Here is a 23,647-nt window from a genome sequence, read left to right as displayed (position 1 = left end):
GAGGTGGGCTAAGCCCCACAATGGGCTAGCAATAATGTGGTTTAAATTCACATTTGGCGAGAATCGAACCTAAGACCTCTCACTTACAAGTGAAGAGGAATACCGCTAGACTCTAGTACTAAGTGGCAATGACACACCCCAACCTGGAATGTCCACTTGGACTCCGAATCGAGCTGTGTTGGCCGACACCAGGAGGGTGACAAAACCATAAAGTGTAGTGATGTGAAAAATGTGAACAAATTTAAACCTAAAAGTGCCTAAATATAAGAGTGCGCTGGTGAGCATGAATGAACCAATTTCACACGTGATGTCAAAACATAAGTAAAGTATAGTAAAGTATGATGAGAATTATATCATCGAAGGTAATCTTTAATACCAAGATTCGCCAAGAATCCTCATCGATAAGAAAGCTCATCTACTAAAACCTGGAGGGGCAAAAAATAAGGGTGAGTGGGCCTAAAAATAAAGTTTTGTAAAAACCTTTTCAAAAACATAATAACCCCTCATTGTAAAAAAAGTGTAGTTTCCAAAATATACATACTATGTATAGTATGAAAAATACTTACTGTAGCTTGCAATATCTCAAGACTTCAATACGTCACAAATTCGTAAATAAGCATATAACTTCTAGTAATCACAATATCTCGCAGAAATAAATATATCACATTGAGTGTTCATCGACCTATGCTGACACACGAGTCCATGCAAAGCTATTCTGACATGAACAAGACTGGGTGTAATAATGATATACACTATAGTACTACAATCAAGTGAAGACTGGCGCTATGCGCATCATATACGAGTCCTAATTGCCTATAGCAATCTAGGTCAGGACTGGCACCTGCAATGGATCCAAAGTGAGCGTACGGTGTGATGTGAACATACATGTGAAAGACTAGCCTTGGTCCGGGCGAGTACTAACACCGGTGCAGCAACGATGAGCAAATAACGTAAATAAAATCATACAATGGTAAATCAATAATTTACATCGACATAAAACTATTCCATAAATATTAATCATGGCCATAATTAAAATCCCACAAAAGTATGCATACATGTGCATCCCGTAAGATTTAGGATAATTTTGTAAATTACATTGTTTCGCTAATTTTTATAAACATTAGACTAATCTAGGCATATGTAAGAAATTCTTTTCAATCATATAAATGGAAACTAAATAAATATATAATATTTAAAAGTAAAGACCCACTCACAGATACTTGCGACGTCGCAATCATTCGAACTAGGATAGCTGAAGTCTCCGATAGTAATCGCACTTAAGCATAATATTGAGAATCATTAGTAAAACTCTACTAAGACAATTAAATTTGGGAAAACTAAGTGCAGATTTGGAATCAGGGCGTCGTAATACAGTAAGGATGGTCCCCGACAAATTTTGTAAAAAGTCAATGGCCAACCCTAAAAAGTAAACCGAGACGCCCTGGCGATCAGCTACGTTAAAACTTTGGAATTGTCCTAAATGGATGTTAAAAATGGACTCGGGACGTCAAAATGAGCCTATGAGGGTTTTCGAAAAAAATTCGTAAAAGTCAACACAAAGAATATTCCATATGCATTTTAGAACCAAGTCGGGCCGGATCTCGGGTTCAGATTTGGATCCGGGTCACGGACCTAGGCTTCCCTTCTTTTTTTTTCTTCTTCTTCTTCCGCCGGTTGCCACTGCAACCGTCGGAACTTGAGAAACTTGGCCGGGAAATGTTCCCAACTCTACCTAGCTTCAAAACTCAGCTAAAACTAGCAATCTAATATACCAATTTGAAGCTCGAAAGGAGAGGAAGAGAAATATACCAACATGGGGTTCTACCGTGGCTGGAATTGGCCAGAAATCAGCTCAAAGCCCTCGGATCTCTCGCCGGAAAGCTGGGTTAATTTCCAAGGGCGTTTTCTGCATCCAAACGTCACCAAAATCCCTTAAAATTACCATAATCGTACTACAAAACATGATCTACGAAGAACTTGGGGTTTCAAGGTTCACCTTTGTCAGAAAAATAAAGACTCGCTGGAGGAGACGATGAATAGTGGCCAGAGCCACTGTGCAACCACATCTCGAACCAGGGTGCACTGAACTGACTAGATGACGGCAATGGTGATCTTTCTTCGAGGCTAGTGGTCTGGTTTCGACAGAAGACGACGATGCTCCGTCGTGGTAATGTCTGCATAACTCTAGAGAATATAACTGCAGAGGAAAATGGGTGAAAGAGAAGTGAGGGATGAAGGAAAAGAAATCATGGCAGTCGGCAGTGGTTCGTGACTAGGGGTGGGTTCGGTACGGTTACCGTACCAAAACTCTTGTACCAATTACCGTACCAAACTTTCGGTTTGATAAAATCTATTACCATTACCGTACCAAATTTTCAGTATACCAAAGTTCGGTATTGCCGAAAGTTCGGTTGGCATGGTATGGCAATGGTAATTGCCATTTTGTTTTGGGACAAAATCTGTTTTTGTTTTTTTAACCCAATTCAAGGGCAAAACTTTTTTTTGTACCTTTATCTCATACATTATAGATTAAATTCATCTATTATTCATTAGTCACAATTCACACACATAATAATTCAAATGATGCATCAAGATTCATTATGAAAATTAAGCTTACATTCCAAATAGAAGTTACGAACCAAAAGAAATAGAAGTTAACAATCCAAATAGAAATCAAAGTTTCAAACCAAATGAAAATTGGAAGTAAACTTCAAAAATGAGAATTCATTGATCAATTATTCAAGCTTGAGATGTCGAAGCTTTTGGAGGAGGCATTGAACTTGTAGAAGATTGAGTTTGTGTCAAGCATACATTACAAACAAAGAAAACATATTAATTAGTAGCAAGAAGAATTAAAGTTGAAAACCATTTAATAACAAATTTACTAAAAAAATTAAAGCATATCTTTCTTATTTTCTCTTCTTCCATTTCCTTGTAAAATTGAAGCATATCTTCCGTTGGTTCCTTGTAGAAGTTTACTTCATCTGCCCTAAGCCAACCACTAGTACGCACTATTGCCTTCATTATTTTAGGAGTCAAGGATACCCTAAAAAGGTCCACAACCCTCCTCCCTAGGCTAAATGCATTTTCACTAGCAACAGTAGAAGTGGGGGTTACAAAGATATTTTGGCTATTTGTGAAAGAATTAGGAACTCTTTTGTGTTTGATTTCCACAATTTTAAGAGATCAAAGTCACCAACAACAATGCTAATATAAGTAGGGTTTTATTTTCAAATTATTGGAATATTATAAATATGTGTTATATAGTTATCTATTATATAATTTATCAATTATAAATTATATTGTATTTTCGGTATGGTATGGTAATACCGTGGTAATGGTATCCATTACCAATACCGTACCATGAAATTTCGGTACGGTACAATACCGTACCATTACCGATTGGTATAAAAAATTTGACACAAAATCGGTATGGCACGGTTGGCAATTCGGTTGGCATGACAATTTGGCAAAAAAATCCACCCCTATTCGTGACTAGCCTAGGTTAGTGGTGGTGGTGTTCGCCAAAACGGCGTGGGTGGTATGGTCCGGTTTCCTTGCACTTGCAGAAAGAGAGATGAGATGGACCTGAGAGATGAGAGAGGGTGAAATGAGGGAATGAGAGATCAGGTGGCAGCAAATGAGTGGACAGTTGAAAAAAATGGGATTTCTGGGGATTAGGAGACACGGGAGAGAGGGAAAGAGTGGGGTGTAGGCCCCACATGGCACATAGCTCAAAGTCACTAATGAAAATACAAAAAAATATCTCCCATAATGTGAATTTACCAAAATGCCCGTCATGCTCCGTAGTTTGTAAGATCTTTGTCGTAACTCCAAATTCTGTTCCGCTTGCGCCTATGTGTTAGTACTGTTGAGTACTTCGAGAATACGGTAAAATAATAGCTCATACGCGTCACGAAGAGACAGTCAAAGAAAGTCAACAATCTTTCTTCTAAGGGCATTTTAGTCAACTCATACTTTTAAAATTTATAAAATCGTAAAATTAGGGACGGATTGTCACAATCTACCCACCTTAAAAAAAATTTGTCACCGAAATTTGAAATACGTTGTTGTACATAAAATGCTTAAGATAGAAAGAATATATATATATATATATATATATATATATATATATATATAAAGAAGAAATCAAGCTAGAGCAGTTGCATCAAAGAGAATGTCATTCTGTCGCGATTGGATTGCAATGATTCCTCTTTCATGCCTCCAATCTCAAACTTTCATTCTCCTTCAATACAATACCAAAATGTAATACTTTTATAAAAACATAAGGTCAAAAATAGATATATAAAAACATAATGTCAAAATACGTATATACAATAACGTAGAAATAGTTGGTACTGAAATCAAAACTGAACATAGCTAAAAATAAGTGTAGTATCTTTAGGTCAAGCCCAAACAATAAATAAATAACTAAAAATTCTAATGTAAAATGACCTATTTGTCCACTTGCTTAACAAACACAACAAATAAGTTATCAATATTACGGTTTGTAGCCCGCGATATCGACCGCGCTCATGTACCACCTTCTCTGGCGACAACGCAAATAGCACACAATTTCCTAAATTGTAATCTCGATTATTCAAATACCTATTCGTAATACTCCTCTGTCAATCATGTGCTATGCATAAAATCTCCATACTACATCTCAACGGTGTCATACCCAAAACCAAAATTGTAATCGTAGTTACATGCAACTAAAATAAAGATAACTGTATGTTACAACCATGCTAATTGTAGAACAGACAAAATGCAACAAGTCCACTAAGGTCTGAGTAACTCATTCAGACTAACTGTTAGTTTGAGGGTGAAATGTGGTACTGATATAAACTTAGTACACATGGCCTTCAAAAAGACTACCAAAGACTTGGAAGTAAAATGCACATCACAGTGAGATACAATAGCAACACGCACACCATGTAGTCGAACAATGTAGTTCACAACACCTTAAGGAGTAGATTCATAGTGAATTTCTCTCGAGTTTAGCAAGAACTATGTCGAGAAGGCTAAAGGAACACTCAAGAATTTGAGGGTCAAAACAAGTCCATCAGATCTAGGATACAAGGTAACTGGAGTGAATGTATGACATCTTGCTACAACGGTAGCTTCCAGAAGATTTAATCACCAACGGTAAAATTCATTCAGCAAACTATTTCATGGGTGATTGAATCATTAATGGTCAAAACTAAAAATTAGACATGTATTCAAGGTTGATTGGAATGCCTTCTAGCACCAAGAGGTGAATATGGAATCACAATCAAAGTAGATGTTTATCGAAACGCCAGAAAATCTGATAAATTCAAGAATGAACAATTTTATTAAGAGATCTATAATGTTGTCTGTCTAGACCAACAGAAAGTAAGTTGACCTGTCAAGTCAATCTATAATCATCGAAACATCATCATAATCTCCACATGTACAATATACCTTGTACCGGGAGTTTATGATGATATTTCCCAACTCCATTCATATACAGGAAGCAATTATAACCACTCGAACGATTTCTTGATAATTCAAAAATAACGTCAAATCGATGCTTATGAACTCCAACTTGAATAGGATAAGAAAGGCTAGAAATGTTCAAGGGTAGATATGTCTTTTGCTGTGGTAAATAATTACGTTTGCACAACTGGGGTGATACACGCTAGTGCAATCGTAGACGTTGATTTGGTTCTTCCATTGTTGCTGTCAGAAATTTAGCTCTTTTTTCAAGAAAAGGTGTATTTGAGAAGTTTGTAGGTTAGTGAAGATTTTGGACACGTTTCTCCATAGAGAAGTGTCATCCGGTTTTTCAAGTAAGAATGATAATTGTTGACGCAAGGTTATGAGTAAGATGATTCATTTCATACGGTTCCACCCGTTGGGAGGCATAAACGATACTCCGTCGTGCAACATCAGCACAGACAAAACGTTATCGTGGATTTCAAAATTATCGATGCCATTGCAATGTATAAGAATAAAGCTCGAGAAAAGACAACACTTCAATTGACAGAAATTTTATTCATAATTAACAGCACAACTTAAATTAACTTTCTTCGATCAACTTGGAAGGAAAATGCTACAGTTGAAAAATCGCTAACAAACTACCGATAAAAATCAATAAAGCCAAAGATATCTCACATTTCACAACACTTTGTGAGAATTTCAACTTTCTTCCACAACAACCTTTTTGAAAAAAGAAAAGAATATCGTCCATTGAGAGCACGTCTCCCAAGAAAAGTACTTGTTCTAAACAAATTTAACATTTGAAGAATGTGGAATAAAGCTAACTATCAATGTTTAGAGAATTTGGTCTTACTGCTGAGGTAGATGAGAAAGTCGTCGATAAGACTACTATGAATTCGTCAGGCTATGGAAGAAAACTCGGGTTACAAAAGTTGGTCGGGTAGACCATCAATTTGAAGTATGGGTATTAACAATTTTAATCATCACCCAATTGAGTTACTAAAATCTAGGTACAATCCTAAGGTTTAGTCTTTTGTCTTCTTGACTTTGTTTGAGGTTCCCTAAGACAAAGTGTTTGGTTGGGTAAATTATTAATCGGTAAGCTTTCGCAACTTAGTTTCCTCAATGTCAAAGGAGTCGTTCGAAAAGGCATAAGGAAAACTAGTGTAGTACAAGAAAGTAGATCAATGGTGCATTTAACTTCCCACTTCAATGGTATCCCAAGTAAAAATTTTAAGAAATGATGCCAGAGATATACGTCCTCGAAACGTGCCATACTACTTCCTGTCACTACCCATTTACTAAAGGCTTTCACAACTTTCTCGATACTCAGTTTCACTTTTACAGCGGGAATTTAACTTGTGTTACGGTTCCAAAGTTTGCCTATGGAAGTGATCGGAAAAATGGCTAGTCAAAGAGGTTTTGGTTACCTACATGTGTAAAAGGGTTAATAAAACTGTGAATTTACTGTCCTCCTATAAGGCTTGCTCCTAAGTTTCCACGATTTGAATTTCTTTGACTGAGGTAGTCATTGTTAATTAGTCTATCAGTCGCGCAGCTAATTAACGCACATTTAATATTTTGATATTGTTCGTTACCCTGAAACCGTGAATCGGCATTCTGGCATAAGGTATCACTCCTAGATACTAGTACATGTGTTTGGTATCATAAATCATACCGCCTAAACACTAGTTGACAGCTTTTGGATATCAGACAATATCATTAATTAGTAGCGCCACCATAGGCTGATTACAGGTTAGAGCCCGCTCGAGTGGATGGTTTCGAATGATTGGTAAGGAATTGGTCATATGAGGTGGTTTCATTAATTCTAGGGAAAATTAATTACTACTTATGGAATTTCTACTACCTGAAGGTATAATAACTAGTACTCACATGCCTATACTCATCGAAATGATGAATACAACATCAAAAGGATTTCTGGGAACTAGTGTTGGTTAAATTGTCCTAAGGTCAGAAAAATGATTTACTAATAACCTACTTTAGAATAGACTTAAATGGAAATCGATCTTCCTCCTGAAGATCTGAAATTTTGAATACGCTTGAAAGATTTGTAAAGTCGGTGACCAAAGGTGATTGTCCCCCAGATGTTCTTCCGTCTAGTGTTACCACTTTAGCACCACATCTACACTCGAGACATTTTCGAAAATTTCGACGACAAGTAAACTTCATAGGAATTCTGATATGTGGTATTCTAATGGGTACTGCCAAGGAATCAAAGCTATTTGTAATTTCCTAACTAGAAAGGGTTGGTAATAATGATTAGATAGTAGTAGTGGGATTGACGGGTAAATCTCCGGTGATGCATAACTACCGATACATTAACCCTACATCAGGACCATCAACTTAATCCAAATCGGAAATTTCCTTGGCAGGGAGGTTCTTGTTTAAAATATTGAGGCGGTCGCCATAATGCTCTTCTAGAAGGTCGATAAGTCGTCTAAGTAGCCAATAACTTAGAAAAAGCTAATACATTTTTCATGCTCGATGAGGTGGCAAGATTTGAAAATAAGCTCAAGAACATAGAATGCTTACATCATGCGTGTGATGAACGCAATACTACCCAAACTTATGCGCTAATATCAAATTGACACACCCCAACTCGGAATGTCCATCTGGACTCCAAATCGAGTTGTGCTAGCCGACACCAGGAAGGTGACGAAGCCATAAAATGTAGTCATGAAGAAAATGTTGGAAATGTGCCCTAAAGCCAATCATGTGATGATACTTTACGGACATTTCACATGTTAAACTAATCTAGTTTTACATATAAAGGGCATACATTATTGTTTGAGCCGTCTCATATAAATGTTATATGCTTAAACGATAAAGTCCAAGGAATATGTGATTGGGAGAATGTAATCTAATGAAGTTAGATTCATGAGACCATTCTTTCGTAGACACATCCTAAACGTTCCTGATCATAGGATTGTCAATTGGGCGTTGACAGTCCGTTAAGATCAGTACGTACTATGTCTTCTCTCAGGGAGAGTGATTAGTCTCGAGTCATTGGTGTGTGTGACATCAAGACAAGTACGTAGGTGCTCAATAGAGAATGAGTTCACTGAACGTGATCAACGAAGAGTTCTTATATTCCATGTCACATGAGAACTCATGGTTGAGATAATGCAAAGTAGTCCTTTGACCTGAGGCATCACAGTTGTCTTGTGGTTAAGTCCTTGATCTTTGATTATGTCAAAGTCACCCCCTCGGGGTGTCCACGGCATCGTTGGGGTTAAGCCACTTAGCTATGGAGACAAGTGAATGCGCAACAAGGGATCTCTAACCTTCAAACAGTTGAGGGAGAATACTCTATGATATGATTTGGAATCTCTGGCCAGAGTATGAATGAGATTAGGGAATGCGTTCCAAATCACATTCAAGGAAATCATATAAGCACACGAATCACATTGGATAGTAGACATGAATAAATAAACTATCATACCAAACAATGTGGTCAAGAGTATTAGATTAGAGAAGGACCGTATTGCATTTGTAATCCCAAACTGAATAAGTTCTCTATCCTCTTCTGATTAGCTTGGGTAACCATGATATGCTGCTAGGTGTCACTCATGGTTTGTGGAAGCCCTAAACGTGTGTAATCACTAAAGGGAGAATTGAAAATAGTTTCAATTCACAATCGATGTAAAATGGTTTTAATCGCCCACTACCTCGCTAAAAGGAACCTAATGGATCGCACACCATAAAAGGTGGAGATTGAAGATTAAACGGAAATGAGTAAGAATGATTAAATGGTTTAATCATTTATTTATGGCAAGGATTAATTAATATGTTAATTAATCAAACGAATAAGTTCGTTAAAGACTTCGGGATAGTTTTGGACCTTAAGGCCCAATGGGCTTCGAACGTCAAGCCCATTAACTTAAGTTGTATGACAATTTAATGAATGAAGATTCATTAAAGCCCAAAAGCCCAAAATCCCCTAAATGGCAAGCCATAGTGTGATGAATTAGGGTTTTGGTTATTTAGGTCACTTAAAGAAGTGACTATATAAATGACTTTATAACTAAATATTCATTAAGTGATTAAGGGTTTATTTTGGGGGAAAATTGGTGAGAATTGTCTCTCCATTTTCTCTCTAAAGAGGCCAACACCTTGGAGGGTACATCTAGCAATCCTACTACTCCAAGGTCACTCATTTCTTCTACAATCAAACCTTGGTGAAGAGACTTAGAGGTTCCCTATTTTGGGAACTTGGAGAAACCTATTTTCCATCCAAATCCATGGATCTAAGAAGCAAGGAATGAAGGCCCTATCTCTTTGGGTGATTAGCCTTTGCTTATGCAAAGAGGAATCTACAAAGGTAATAATTTCAACTCACTTTGTTTTGAGTTGATTATTGGTTCACCAATCTACTAGGCTTTGAATTTCATGGTAATGTTTTGTTTTTTGAGTACATGCAAGCATGATTCCGCCTTTAATTGTTAATTGCATGCCATATGATGTTGCTCAAATGAACATGTTTTTCAAAATAAATTCTTCAGAAAATGTGAATAAATTTAAACCTAAAAGTGACTAAATATAATAGCGTGCTTGTGAGCGGGAATGAACCCATTTCACAAGTGATGTCAGAGCATAAGTAAAGTACAGTAAAGTAGGATGAGAATTATACCATCGAAGGTAAAAATAAACTGTCTGGATTTTAAGTAACATAGTTTCTGGAATCTCAGTCACTGTTTCTGGAACCTAAGTTACTGTTTATGGAATCTAAGTCACTGTTTCTGGAACTAAATCACTGTTTCTAGATCCAAATGAAATAGACACATTGTTTCTTAAATGTAAGCTAGAAAAGAAATAGTGAAATTCACTGTATTTGGATTCAAAACAAATTAAGCATCATGTTTCTTAAATATAATCAACTGATGCATGAAAGAAAATAAACAGTCAAAGGTTAAAACATAGACTGTTTCTGGAATTTAAGTCACTGTTTCTGAAATTTAAGTCATTGTTTCTGGAATTTTAGTTACTGTTTCTGGGTTTTGGTTCTTTTCTTTCTAGACACAATGTTTGTTTGTGCACAGACAAAACAAACATTGTATCTGAATTTTTTTTTTCAGAAACAGTGTTATGTTTTGGGTTCTCTAGAAACAGTTTTATGTTTTGGTTCTTTTTTCTGCCTAGTTCAACAATGTTAAGGGATGAGTGACTCAACAAACTGCACCAAGTGGGAAACCAAGAAAACAGAAATTTCAAGTCCAACCTCACAGTTCCGGGAGTCAAAACAATTTCATTCTAAAAAAAATCAACAAACAAACCCTAGTCAATATGCAGAAGAAAAAGTCCTCTATAATAAAGGAGCTATTGTCCTATGTAGATGCGTCCATCCTAGGATTCTACAATCCAACCCCTCAACGAAGTATCCCACATTTCTTATTCCAAATTATGCGTGTCTGGTTTGGCGGATGCGCCTCTAGAATCTTAGCCATGGCCAAACCCAAAGCTCTGAGGCAAACGATCGACTCCTACACTGTCAAACCCATGAACAAAACCATCAGAAAAAAGTCAACAAACAAACCCTGTGGTGCTCGAAGCATTAGACGTAAGGGAGTTGATGTCCAAACCAACATGGTTGTCATCAGGATCCTGGAACTCTTGGTTTGCGAAGACATCAAACTCGACATCGAAGATGTTGTTGTCGGGGTTTCCATTGTTGGAGAAGTTGAAAATACTCAAGTGTTGCGCGGAGCTTGCAGCGCTTAAGCCAGAGAAGGGTGAGAAAAGGATGGTTTTTTGTTAAATTTTGAGCCCTTTTGGTTAAATAACATTTTGTGATGGTTTTTGGTTAAATATTTGTTGGCCCAAACCCTTTTCATTAAAGCTCCCTAAAATAATAGCTCGTACACGTGACAAAGAGACGGTCAAAGAAAGTCAACAATCTCTCTTCTAAGGGCATTTTGGTCAACTCACACTTAAAATTTATAAAATCATAAAATTAGGAACTGGTTGTCACAGGCAAGCTTTGGATTCATTTAGTTGTAAACTTATTCAATAGAATATGTTCCTTTTTAACTTGCATATTTCTATTCTTAAAAAGATCAGAAGGGAGAAACAAAAGCTTACCCCATGCAAACACAAGAGTAACAATCATTGTCTTGTTCTAGGTCACTTGTCAACAAGCCGATATTGAGATTGTCAGTATAGGTAAAGCTTCTAAACAGTTGATGACCTTTGTTGTATTTATCTTTTATATGTCAACCCTTCTAGTACGTCTGATAACAAGAAACAATGAACCTTAGGAAGTCAAGAGACGAAATGCTCAAAAGCACTGTTTCCTCTTTATATCAAATCCAAATCAAACTGTTTAAAAGAAAATGAGATCAACTATTAATATTAAATCCTTTTTACTAAATTGGTTTTAAGTAAGCATCTGAAGAATGCATATACAAAGCTAAAATTATAGTGAAAGAAAGGATGCTGCTACAGTGCTCAACACCATAAAATTGAAAATAACTAAAATTATCCACAAAAATTGACAATCTTTATGATCAAAATCGAAAAGTATTTCTAAACAACAAGGATAACACAAATTTCTCGCAAACATCAACCGAACAACTAAGTTAACCCTGTGACCCCATGGGACCAGATAAAACTTATGCAATGCCAATGGTAGAAGCATCATATAGTATCACGACTATACAAAGCTACAACAAAACTGCAATCCCAGTGGACATTAAAAATGACTGATGCACTCGCAGCTATCAACTACTATATCATCTCAAACACACCCATAGTGACCAAGAGAACGTTTATCTCATTGCCTACAAATGGTAAAACCATCTAAATGATTGGACAGGTGAACTAGTTTTAGAATAGGTTACAAACTTTTAATCAATAATGTAGCTAGAAGAGACTAAACAGACAATAGCCATATATAAACAACGGTAAATTGAGAGAAATTACTATACAGTCCGAGAGAGCGAAATTTGGATACACAATCTTAAATTTGCGGGAAATATTTGATGCAGATACTGAGGAAACTAAGCATTGTTAACAAGATGCCCCAAGGTAACCTTGTCAAATGAGATTGGTAAAGGTGCCCTTGAAATATTTGTTAGCTCCTGGGAAACCTGTTGCTTGGCAGACCGAGATTGTGGGTTGGCAAGCATGAAAATGCAAGCTTCACAAGAAACGCCGCTTTCTCTGCAACTTGATCTCTTGTAGGTGAAAGCCTTTGGTCCAAAATGTTCGTCAACGGTGTATTAAGCACAGTTGATATTGTCGAGGAGAGAACTGAGATCATGAGATCTCTCGGATGCTTTCCCAAGATCACTTCCAAAGTTAACACTCCAAAGCTATAGACATCAGATTTCTCATTCACTTCCATTGTGTAAGCAAACTCTGCAAACCCGACAAGACAATTCAAAACTCCATTTCATAGTAAACAAAAACGTATGGGTGCAACTGTTGTTGCACTCAGATATTATATGCTTATTGTGACAAATTATAACAAGAAGAAATAACTACCTGGAGCAGTGTATCCAAATGTACCTGCAAATGAAGTCCAATTGGAAGAGTCAGGCTTCAATATTCTAGCTGTGCCAAAATCGGAGACATAAGCAGCATGCTCTAAATCCATCAAGATATTCTTGCTTGATGTGTCCTGATGAACAATTGGAGGCAAGCAATCATGGTTCATGTAGGATAAAGCGTTCACCACACCTCTGTCCAGATTTATCCTTGAAATCCATTCAGACATAGTTGCTTCTTTGTCACTGCTTAGTAACCCTTCTAAGCTTCCTCCTTCCAGAAACTGGTAAACCAAGAATGACTGCCGTGGATGTGCACAAAAGCCATACAGCTTCACAATGTTGTGATGGCAGATTCCTGAGAGTGCACGAATCTCACTCTCAAAGGCCTTCAGGTTTTCTATCCCACCCTCTGGTAGCGTGTGAAGTTTCTTCTCTGCAATAATCTGGCCTGTTTGCAACTTAGCTTTGTAAACACTTGCACGGCCCCATGTTCCTACACAATGTTTCTAGTCAAATTCCTCTGTAGCTTCAACATTGTCCTCATACACTAATCTTCCATCAAAGCTCCAAACTGTGTAGAGATCTTCGGTTGTAATTCTCTTGGCATTGTCCATTTTTTACAATCTGGCGAGGGAGGTGAATGTAGAGAATCACAACTACAATGAACCCAAGAAACAGATCTCCTGAAACGAGGGCTGCAATCAGAGAGGTATTATTGTTGTTCGTTTTCCTGTTTCTTAGGGTAGATTGGCACACCTTCAGGCCAGTGGCATTACCAAACAAGCCTTTATTATTCTCTAAATCTTCAATTGGAGCCTCGTTGAAGGCTTCAATGTTTGCAAGAGGACCCTCCAGTTGATTGTAGGATAAATCTATAGCGTCAAGTGTAACATTTTACCAAAACTGGATGGGAAGGAACCAGAGAGCATTGTGCGACAAATACATTGCTTCTAAGCTTTCCAGTTCTCCAAAGTGCAGTGGTATTTCTCCTCTAAGTAAATTATGACGAAGATCGAGGACCCGAAGAGACGGTAAAACCTCTCCATCCATGTCCTGCTCCCCCCATATTTTTTTTCCTTACTAATACAGAAGTGACTCCAAACACTAGGATGCCTTGCTGTAGAAACTGCACAAACTATTTCTTGCATTGCTGGTAAAGTTTTTTGCTAAATGGCACTACAAGCCATTGAATTAAGTTTCTACCATAAGTGCAAAACCTTTGCAATTCCTAAATAAAGACCACAAATGAGCCATGCATAAGACAAGCACTATCTTGATTGGCTTCTCTCATGGAACCTAGCCAGTAACCATTTTCTTGAAAGTCATTATCTATCAATTAGTAAGTTATTAATTGCCCACGAAGGCTCTCTTATCCGAGAAAAACTTGCATGTCACGAGTTCATGTCCTCTACAAGGGGAGGGATAGAGAGGGAGGGGGTATGAAACCGGTCTAGCTAAGTTTCTCTCCTCTTCTCGGCCATGATTAAGTTTTCCAAGCCATACAATAGTCGAGAGGGTAATATGTGTCATATTCATATATCTTCCATAATTACACACCTGGTGTAATTAGGGTTTTGCCTTTAAAAACTCATGGTGCACACCTTTAATTGTTGAGCCATACCATTTTAGGGATTCATTCAACTCTTAAAAGCTTGAGAGATGTACTTTAGACATACACGTCTGCTACCACAAACTTCTATTCCTTGCCATATATGTCGTTAATCAAACTCTAAATACAATGACAATAGTGATCTTAGTTAAAGGTTGAATTGGACTGCCTGGATTTTTTGGCCTTTTTTATCTTCACTTTCATTTCTCTTTTATTCTTTATTTTTCCTTTCATGAAGCCGGGTTAAAATATTACTCAATTTACTGGAGAAAGAAAATAAATAATTTCTCATTGCTTTGAATCAACATATGGTGAAACTAACAAAATCACTAGGACAAACAGAAGAACTTTGTTTTTGAATTATATCAATAATAATTCTTACAGGGGTGGTGGATGTTTGACACACTGCTTGCCATCAGGCAACAGCCTATGACTGGTGGGCTTTAACCCTTTCTTAAACCAATGATTCACAAGGGATGTTTCTAGTTTCCTCACCTGCAATTGTTACAAGCAAATGTTCAGAGACAAATAACAGAACCTTAGACCTTTATTCCGACAATAGAAAAACATAAATCGCAGTGTAGATACAGTCAAAGTATCTAACACAAAAATAAGTCTAAATTATGAAGAAAAAGAATTTTCATTTCTTTTGCATAAAGGCTCGCGGCAAAAGGGGTAGAGGAAAACCTAGGATGACTTGGAAAGAGACCTTAAGAAAAGACATGGAGTACTTGGAGCTAACGGAAGACTTGGCGCAAAACAGAGCGTAGTGGTGTTCTACAGCCTACCCCATGTAGTGGGATAAGTGGTGGTTGTTGCTGCATCATATTTGCCTCCAGTACCAACGCTGAATCTAAAAACACTCCACAGCCTAGTCTTTTTACTAAGATGGTGACCATTGTTACACCATATTCCAGAGGGGTTTCCATGCCATGATTGGGAGTTTGAAACTTCATAAGGTGTTTTTGAAGTTTGCGTGTGATTATAAGTTCAAAAGGGAGAGGATCAGAGGGCATAAAAATTGGTCAGAATGTATCTCAGGCAACAACGATGTTAGAAGAAACCCTTCTAGGTAGCATAGAAGGCCTTTGCGCCATTTTTATTTCTTTAGAACAAGAATCAGAGTCCTTGATTCCCTTAAGATTATTTTTCTTCACCCGCATAGCCACTATGAGGTATGAAGTGGCTTTGTTTTTGCCCGGTCTGTTTTCAAGTCACTCTCAAATTGGCACAAACTGGGAAAAATGACTCATAACATTTGGAAATATGGGAGCTGCTCATTTGTTCTTGTTTGAGTGAACTTAAAGAGAACCTACAAGTCAAACCTTTGAATGGGTGAGACCGCAAGATATTCTTGTATGAGTCTGAAGAATCATTCGAACTCTATACTATTGGATGGTCCTTTTATTCTTTCTTTGGAAGATTGTGATTTTTAGGTTGATTTCCCTCCGTATCTTCTTTATATTTGGTTTGCTACAACCTGGGTTTATTCACCATCCTTACCCTACAAGACAGATCATAAGAGGATTCTAAACTATCCTAAAAACCACAAGGAAAAAATTACGGACAAAATGGAGAACAAGGACTGACACCACAAACTAGGGTATTTCACAAATTAAGATTTAGCAGATTGATTTTTTGTTTACCCAAGTCAGGAAGAGACAACCATTTGCTTTCAAAAACAGCCTAATCAGATTTTATAACATTTATTTGTTTGGAAAAGAGAAAATGACATGACATTCACTTTCGGTGTATGAAAAGGATTTGAGAAGAAACAAAAACCAACCTGCCTAACAATGAACGGCTCCTCATTGAGACTCAACGGTTCAGTTAAAATAGTGAGAAAGCCATTTTGATTTCCATAGACAATATCAGTGAAAGGCCGATCTCCCACCTACAACAAACAAAAATACCCCATGAGTCACTATGTTATAATTCAGACAAAGATCAAATGGAACAATTCAAGAGGTCTATGAATCTTATCTACCATAATTAGGTGTGAAGATTTACAACCAAAATGCTTCTCGATCTCTTCAGATGTTCCAGCTGGTTTCTTCACTCCTATAACATATGACAATAATACCCACATCAATACTACATAAAATCTGTAATTCCTATGGAAAACTTGTATTTAACCAACCTACTCTTTTCAAATGGAATTTGGTTTATTAAAAAAATGAGATTAAAAAACTTTGCAGCAGAAAAAAGAACAAACAAACAAACACTTACTATGTCTTATGACTTTAATTCCAATTGCCCCTTCAAGCTCCCTAGCTTTTGAACCATCATGGTCATACTCATAAAGCCCTAACCATGAAACCAAAATCATTACTTTGACAAATAAAAACAACTAAAATTTTCAGATGGTTTCTGCCAAAAATTACCAGCCGAGTTACTGAACACCGCGATATCGGGTCCGAAAACTGATTTACACTGCTCCAACGAAGACCCAAGAGGGCCCCAAAGCGTCAAGGAATACGGCGCAGTGATAGTATTATCCTTGTCGAACACAACACCCTTGAAACCCCTTCTATGCAACTCAGGCCAATCAATGTACCTAACATCAGGCACAGAAACATGCGGCAGCGCCAAGTGCTTGTCCTTTGTGAGCACCATGGCCGAACGAACTATGGCTCCAAAGTTGAACCTTTGTCCCAGTGCGGCTTTCACGTCTGCCCACCACATGTTTGTCAAAAGTCCCTCGGAATTATCGGCTTCGCTCTCTCTTTGGTCTCGTCCTCGTTCGTCGTTTGGGGCTTCTGGGCTTTGATTACTGGCCGCCTCGGTATCGCCGGAGGATTTCAACTGCAGAAACAACAAATCGTTCTGATAAGGGTCGGAATCGCCGTTGGTGTGCTTCTGGCTCTGCTCCTGGTGCTCTCTGCTGCAACTGTTGGTGTGAGAGATGGAAAGCGCGCAGTGGTTTGAGGAGTGGGTTTGGGGTTTTGGGGGGAGGGGAAGGAAGTTGAGGGTTTTGCGAGGGTGTCGATGGTGGAAGTGGAAGAGGAAGTGGTTAAGGGGGAGAGGGTAAGAGCATTTGCGCAGTAGAGCTGATGAGGTCGACTGCATTTCTACTTGTTAATTTTCAGGGATAAGGCGATGGGTGCCATTCTTAATGGATCTTGGTGAGACTTGGTTTGCGACAAAGCCCAAAAAGCTGTGGTGCCAAACAATGTGAGAGCCCACACAATGCTAGCCACTTCTTTTCTTCTGCTTATTTCCTTTTTCTTTTTAAGAAAATTAATAAAAAGTCTTCAAAAACTTTAATTTTAATGAAAAATGACAAATAAATGTATAAGTGAATAGTACCAGAAAAGGTAAAAATGTCATTTTGTTAAAGGTGAACGGTACCGAGAGTGTTTCGTTAAAACTTCATTTCTTTTTTGGTTAATTACACATTTGCCCCATGGATGGATTTTTAGTTAGTTAAATTTTTTATCGTTAGCTTTATATTTTTGTCGCCACTTACTATTACAGTTTAATGGTATTCTTCTACATTTATAAATAAGAGGTTTCATGTTTGATTCTTGTCAAAAGTATATTTGAACAACATTACTACTAACTCATTGTGAGGCTAAATGACCACAATGTTGATTATATATATCAGCAACGAAACATTTTGAGAAAATACCAAAACACCTAAAACAATAAAGAGACGAGACATAATGAAAATAAGATATTTTTCTTTAACGAACGTAAAACCTAAACGACCAGGATTGAGTACGCCAGAAAGAAAAAGATATTAAATCACATTTTATTCAAGCCCCAACAATTTTCTTGAGATGGAAACTATAGTGTTGCCGGTTCGGGCAATTTTAGTGTCAATTAAGCTGCAAAACCACAAACAAAACAAGTAAAACAACTGCAAAACCAGATTGACAACTTTGGTTTGGTCCATTTTTCAGCATACAAGACTACGTGGTAATGGAGAAGGGCATATTATGTTGTGTAATTAACAAAAAAAAACTACTGTTGGTAATTATGTAAAACAGGTAATGAACACTTTCTTGATATTGTTAGAAGAAAAATCAAATATTATGAATTTTTATCGCCTAATATGAACTACTATATGTATATTGCAGAATCTCAACTCAGCTTACATTGTAAGAGTAAAGGAAAACATGCGACAATAATGTCACATTAGACATTCGTTATTAGAAAAACGATGAAAGAATGTATCATATAAATTGAATCTAATTACACAAATGAATGCTGCATAGAGCGGGGAATATGTGATGATGTATGTATCGTAAGATATCTGGATCTCTAGAACCTTGATCTTCCGCACTCCGCTGGGAGGCCTTGTGGGAAACGTTTAAGGTCATTGCAGTAGTTGTAGACCATGAACTTTTGTTGCACCCATCAAAGCCGGTTACGGCCAGCTGCATCGAGCCCTTGAGTCTGCCATGCACTGTCCCCCACTGAATTGGTAGATGCAGTGGAGGCACAGGAGGATGATGAGCCAGAAGTACAAGCATTGGCCTTGAAGTTTCTGTAAGAGGCAGTGAAGGGAGCTTGAGTCCAATCGGTCTTGACAAGGCCACCTCTTGTTGCCCAGTCATCTGCATTCCACAAGCTTGAGTAAATCCGCATGGGCTGGTTTTTGGGGAATGGGACTCCAACTGATTCCAAGTTGTTGAACACTCTGATTGGCATGTTATCTTCCAAAAATCTGCATAAATTTGCAATTGTAATAGAAAGTATCTAAAAATAACAAGTGATATGATGAGTCAATATTATATTATATATTTTATCCTATTGTTAGTATAATTTCGTAATTATTTTGGTAGAATTTTGATATTTTGCTTTATATATTCAATGTAGGATATTCGACTTCTTCTGGAGCAAAACATGATCAAACGGATGAATTTTGGAGCAATTCAAATTGGAGGACGTTCGTGTGCCTCTTGACTTGTTTGTGTCAAAATTTGGGATTTTCTGGCGATTAAATGAAGGAGCAGTGCGCGTTACTAAAAAGTGACGTTTCTGCGTTTTTGGAGCCCAAGATGACCTCAAATAGGTTCGTGGCCTTCTAGAGAAGTGTTCAGAATAGTCCAAGCTCTACATCCAACTATTTTGGGCCAGTTTTGGAGCTGATATGGGGCCATAATGTGGCTGTGCAGATTTCTAGGCGAATTTACCAAGTTAATTTAGGATTATGTTTCCTATTTTATTTTAATTTATTTAGTTTCCTAGTCTTATTCTAAGACCTTTGACTAGGAGAATTTTATTTAGAGGAATATAAATAAGCCTTTTGGCAAACCAAGGGTTTCTCGGGGACGGATGCAACTTTTTGGGAGAAGACTTTGGGAAAAAATTAAAGAATTCAAGACTTATACTTTCAAGTGTTTCCATTCTTTTTCTAGTTTAATATAATTATGTTGATTTTAATTATGAATATGCGTAGCAAATTTTCTATTGCTAGGGTGAGACTATGATCCTTAGCAAGAATATGTAGTCTCTTTTTAATTTTCTTATGAATTTATGCATGCAAGTTTTGGATTGTTAATCACTGTGCTCTAAACTATTTATTTGTCTTAGTGATTCGCGACCATTAGAATAATTAGAAAAGTAAGTTGATGCAATTTTGGCGGAGGGATGTCCCTAAAATTGACTAAGACTTCTTGTGGTTAACATGTGTAACTATTTAGGATGGACGACACGTCTTAGGAGTTATATGGTTTTTCAAAAGGTTTTCACAAAACTTAATGAATCTTGCATGTTCATATTCGATCTGGACGCCACGGACAGGTTGCATGATTAGATATACGTTCTATGTTGGGGGTTCCAACTAGGGCATACTTTAGGAAAACCTAACCTTCAAAATCTGCAGGATTGTTAGGGTAACGGCGGAACCCTAGTATTTTCTCATTTTGAAATCTAAAAAAAAATTGTTTCCTTTTTCTTTCTCTAAGAATTGCATATTTTAATTAGCATTTTTAATTAATTTCATTTTTCTTAATTTAGATCATTAAATCACCATTTTCCAATCTTTGTTTTTAAATAGTTAACTAGGATTAGAGTTTCTCATAAATTGTTTTAAATAATCCCAACGGAAACGACCTTGCTTGAGTCATTTATACTACAACACCCTTGTTCTCTTGCAAGTATTTTGTGTGATTTTATCCCTACTTTTGTAGGTGGTAAAATTCCTATCATGATATTCTCAACACATTCCCTCATGTGAGTGCATGCATGTACTACTTACATAATGCGTTGCGTGTTCCAAACAATGGAGTAGGTGTGGAAGGCCTTTGTGGGATCAAACCAAAGGTGGAACTGCTGTTCTCTGTTCCCTTTTCCTTGGCTGAACACATTGGTATGTAGTGTGTAGGGATCTACGGATACGTTTCCCAAAAACTCATAGTCGATTTCATCATGAGTGGACCTTCGGAGGATAACTGCAAATCATATATGCATTGTGTTTCACAATTAGCAAAGCAATTATACAAAATATATTTATAGAGTTACAAGGATACAAACTAAGAGGGTATGTAGTAGTACTACTTACATAGTAGGCAGTAACAGTTCCCGCTGAGTTACCGGCAACAAGCTTGATCTGCATATCAATTCTTCCAAATAAGTACTCGTTCTTGGATTTGAAACCGGAACCGGAAGCCTGATCAAGGTTAAGTGTGAGAAGCTGTCCTCCGTTGAGTATCTTGGCACGCCCATTGCGAAATGTAACGTCAAAGTCTTGATAGAAATTGTCAGCCGAGGCAGCCATGACCATGACACAAGTTATGGACAAAGAAGAATTACCATTGAGAGCTGAAAGCAGTTCAACCGGACACAAAATTGCCCAGCACCCTGTCCAAAAATCAGCCCAGCACCCTGTCAATCTGCTCCAGCCTGCAAAACAGTCTAGCACCCAACCCAAGCTAGGCAACAGACCAGCCCATTTCGGACAGACCCAGAAGCCGGCCTATTTGGCTGGCGCATGTAGCACACTCACGACTGGGCATGAGTAGGAGACAAGGGTGCAAGCGGCGGGGCACGCTTGTCAGCCCACTTGTGTTCACCCATATTAGAGCTACGTGGCCCTCCTCAGTGCCGTTGGATTTCCAATGGCTAGTTTTTGTAGACCGTTGGATTTCCAGCAGTAAAAAAAAATTTAATTTGACTTTTAAAATGGATCGTCCGATCACAGATCAACGGTCCACGTTTTTTTCACAAAAAATAAAAATAAAAATAATTAAAAAATTCCCAACAGTCAGAATTATGACCGTTGACCACGTGGCAACGCCTTGACTCTTGGATTTGAATATTTTTCAAATCCAATGGTCCAAATTAATTAACTATATTAAAATTTATTAAAAATTATGAAAAAATACAGAAAAATTATTAAAAAATACAGAATTTTTTTTAAAAAATATAGAAAATTTTAAAAAAAGTTATTTTTTTCTATAAATACCTAACCCTCATTTTCCACCTTACACCACATTTCAATATTTTCTACACTTTCTACACTATCTACATTTCAATATTTTCTACACTTTGAGAGAAAAAAATGTCTTCGTGGAAGAACATTGAAGATGTTACGTTGTGTGAATGTTCGGTTCACACTACTCATGACCCGATTACGGGTAATGAGATGGATAAGCGAGAAATGTGGAGTAAAATTACGAAAGCGTTTTGCGATGTACATGGAAAAGACGCCAGAACTAATCAAAGTCTTCAAGGTCGTTGGAAAAAACTCAACACATCCTTTACTTGTTGGAAAAACGCCATCTCGCATGCTTCTGATAATCTGCATAGTGGGACAAGTTTAGCGGATCAGGTGACAATATTTTTATTTATTTATATGCATTCCACCCGCATCAATATTTTAATTTATTTAATTTCTTATGTAATTTTTATGTAATTTCTTATGTAATTTATATGCATTCCACCCACATTTTTTATTACTATCTCATCCCACATTTTTATAGACACTACAAGCACAAGCATTCTACAATGCAAATAACCAAAACAAATCATTCAACAAATGGGTATGTTGGCAAATTGTCAAAGATTGCCCTAGATACAAAATTGTGGCAACTGGTTCAGAAGTTGTCATGCATGGCATGGGTCTACACAGTTCGTCAGAAGCATACACAGCTAAACAAGAAGCCAACACATTTGAAGACACGAAAAGGACGCCTGAACAAGTGCCGGAGACCCAACCGACTCGTCAGTCCCTCAGACTTCAAGGTAAAAAGGCATCAAAGAAAAAAGGTAGTTCTTCCAAAAATGACTACACTAAATATATGGAAGAACTTGCTCGCCAAGGTGAACTGAACATAGCACGGGAAAAGGCTAGAGATGAGGAAAAAGTTGCTGTTATTGTAGCAATAATAGCAGCTACTAAGGCTCATGATGCAAGGCTGAGAGACAAAGAGAAATAGTTAATCGAGAGAATGAGATGATTAGAGAAGCACTTCATCGAGAAAATGAGATGCTTAGAGAATAAAGGATGGCCCAAGCAGATCGTGACATTATGAACAAGCCTCTAGTAGGACTATCTCCGAATTCAAAATATTTTTGGACATCGGAAAAAAAAAGAGGTCGTGCGAAGGAGGCGTGCAAGAGATGCCGAAACAAGTCGAGGGGGTTCTAGCTACAGAAATCCTAGCAATGAATATCCTAGCACCACATATCCTAACTCCACAAACTTTGTATAATTTCGTATTTCTTTGTAGTACTTTATTTAATTTTTATGTAATTTCTTATTTATTTTTAGAACTTTATTTAATTTCTTATGTAATTTTTAATGTAATTTCTTATTTATTTTTAGAACTTTATGCAATTTCAAATTTATTTTTTGTACTTTATTTAAACACATCAAATAAGATTACATAAACTCACTAAATAAGATTACATTAAACTCACCAAATAAACTTTAAAAAAAAACACCAAATAAAATTACATAACCTCACCGTATAAACTTTAAAAAAAAAACACACTAAATAAGATTACTTAAAAATCTTATCCGAAATTAAAACTATTTTATTTATTTATTCTTTTATAAAAAAAATTAAATGGGCTGGGTGCCAGCGCATTTTGTAAGGGTGGAGATCGTTTGTAT

General features: G+C 37.1%; 3 protein-coding genes across 5 annotated transcripts; all 3 read right to left on the bottom strand.

Annotated features, from left to right (window-relative positions):
- Positions 1 to 12,233: 12,233 nt before the first annotated feature.
- LOC103417227 (probable leucine-rich repeat receptor-like protein kinase At1g35710) lies at positions 12,234 to 14,555 on the bottom strand. 2 transcript variants are annotated; one of them, XM_070816751.1, is made up of 2 exons: positions 12,991 to 14,555; positions 12,234 to 12,840 (listed from the first exon to the last, which is right to left on the bottom strand). In XM_070816751.1, exons 1-2 carry the CDS (start codon positions 13,196 to 13,198, stop codon positions 12,554 to 12,556), a joined length of 495 nt encoding a protein of 164 aa, XP_070672852.1. In that variant the 5' UTR covers positions 13,199 to 14,555; the 3' UTR covers positions 12,234 to 12,553. The 2 variants fall into 2 exon arrangements, with proteins under 2 accessions (XP_070672852.1, XP_070672851.1); XM_070816750.1 differs by having other exon boundaries at positions 12,967 to 13,711.
- A 284-nt stretch (positions 14,556 to 14,839) lies between these two features.
- Positions 14,840 to 17,719, bottom strand: LOC103417228 (phosphatidylglycerophosphate phosphatase 1, chloroplastic/mitochondrial-like). The gene is made up of 5 exons (XM_017327302.3): positions 16,965 to 17,719; positions 16,810 to 16,887; positions 16,568 to 16,641; positions 16,367 to 16,474; positions 14,840 to 15,075 (listed from the first exon to the last, which is right to left on the bottom strand). Exons 1-5 carry the CDS (start codon positions 17,647 to 17,649, stop codon positions 14,959 to 14,961), a joined length of 1,062 nt encoding a protein of 353 aa, XP_017182791.1. The 5' UTR covers positions 17,650 to 17,719; the 3' UTR covers positions 14,840 to 14,958.
- A 1,192-nt stretch (positions 17,720 to 18,911) lies between these two features.
- LOC103417259 (xyloglucan endotransglucosylase protein 1-like) lies at positions 18,912 to 21,313 on the bottom strand. Of its 2 annotated transcripts, none has more exons than XM_017327298.3 (3): positions 21,060 to 21,313; positions 20,789 to 20,968; positions 18,912 to 19,252 (listed from the first exon to the last, which is right to left on the bottom strand). In XM_017327298.3, the coding sequence occupies exons 1-3, from the start codon at positions 21,311 to 21,313 to the stop codon at positions 18,943 to 18,945; spliced, it is 744 nt and encodes a 247-aa protein (XP_017182787.3). In that variant the 3' UTR covers positions 18,912 to 18,942. The 2 variants fall into 2 exon arrangements, with proteins under 2 accessions (XP_017182787.3, XP_028953297.2); XM_029097464.2 differs by having other exon boundaries at positions 20,789 to 20,981; positions 21,085 to 21,313.
- Between the last annotated feature and the right edge of the window lie 2,334 nt (positions 21,314 to 23,647).

The sequence above is a fragment of the Malus domestica genome, chromosome 17 (assembly GCF_042453785.1).
Source record: "Malus domestica chromosome 17, GDT2T_hap1".
Lineage (NCBI taxonomy): Eukaryota > Viridiplantae > Streptophyta > Magnoliopsida > Rosales > Rosaceae > Malus > Malus domestica.
The sequence above is the reverse complement of the archived record's forward strand: the minus strand, read 5'-3'. Positions and strand labels throughout refer to the sequence as shown.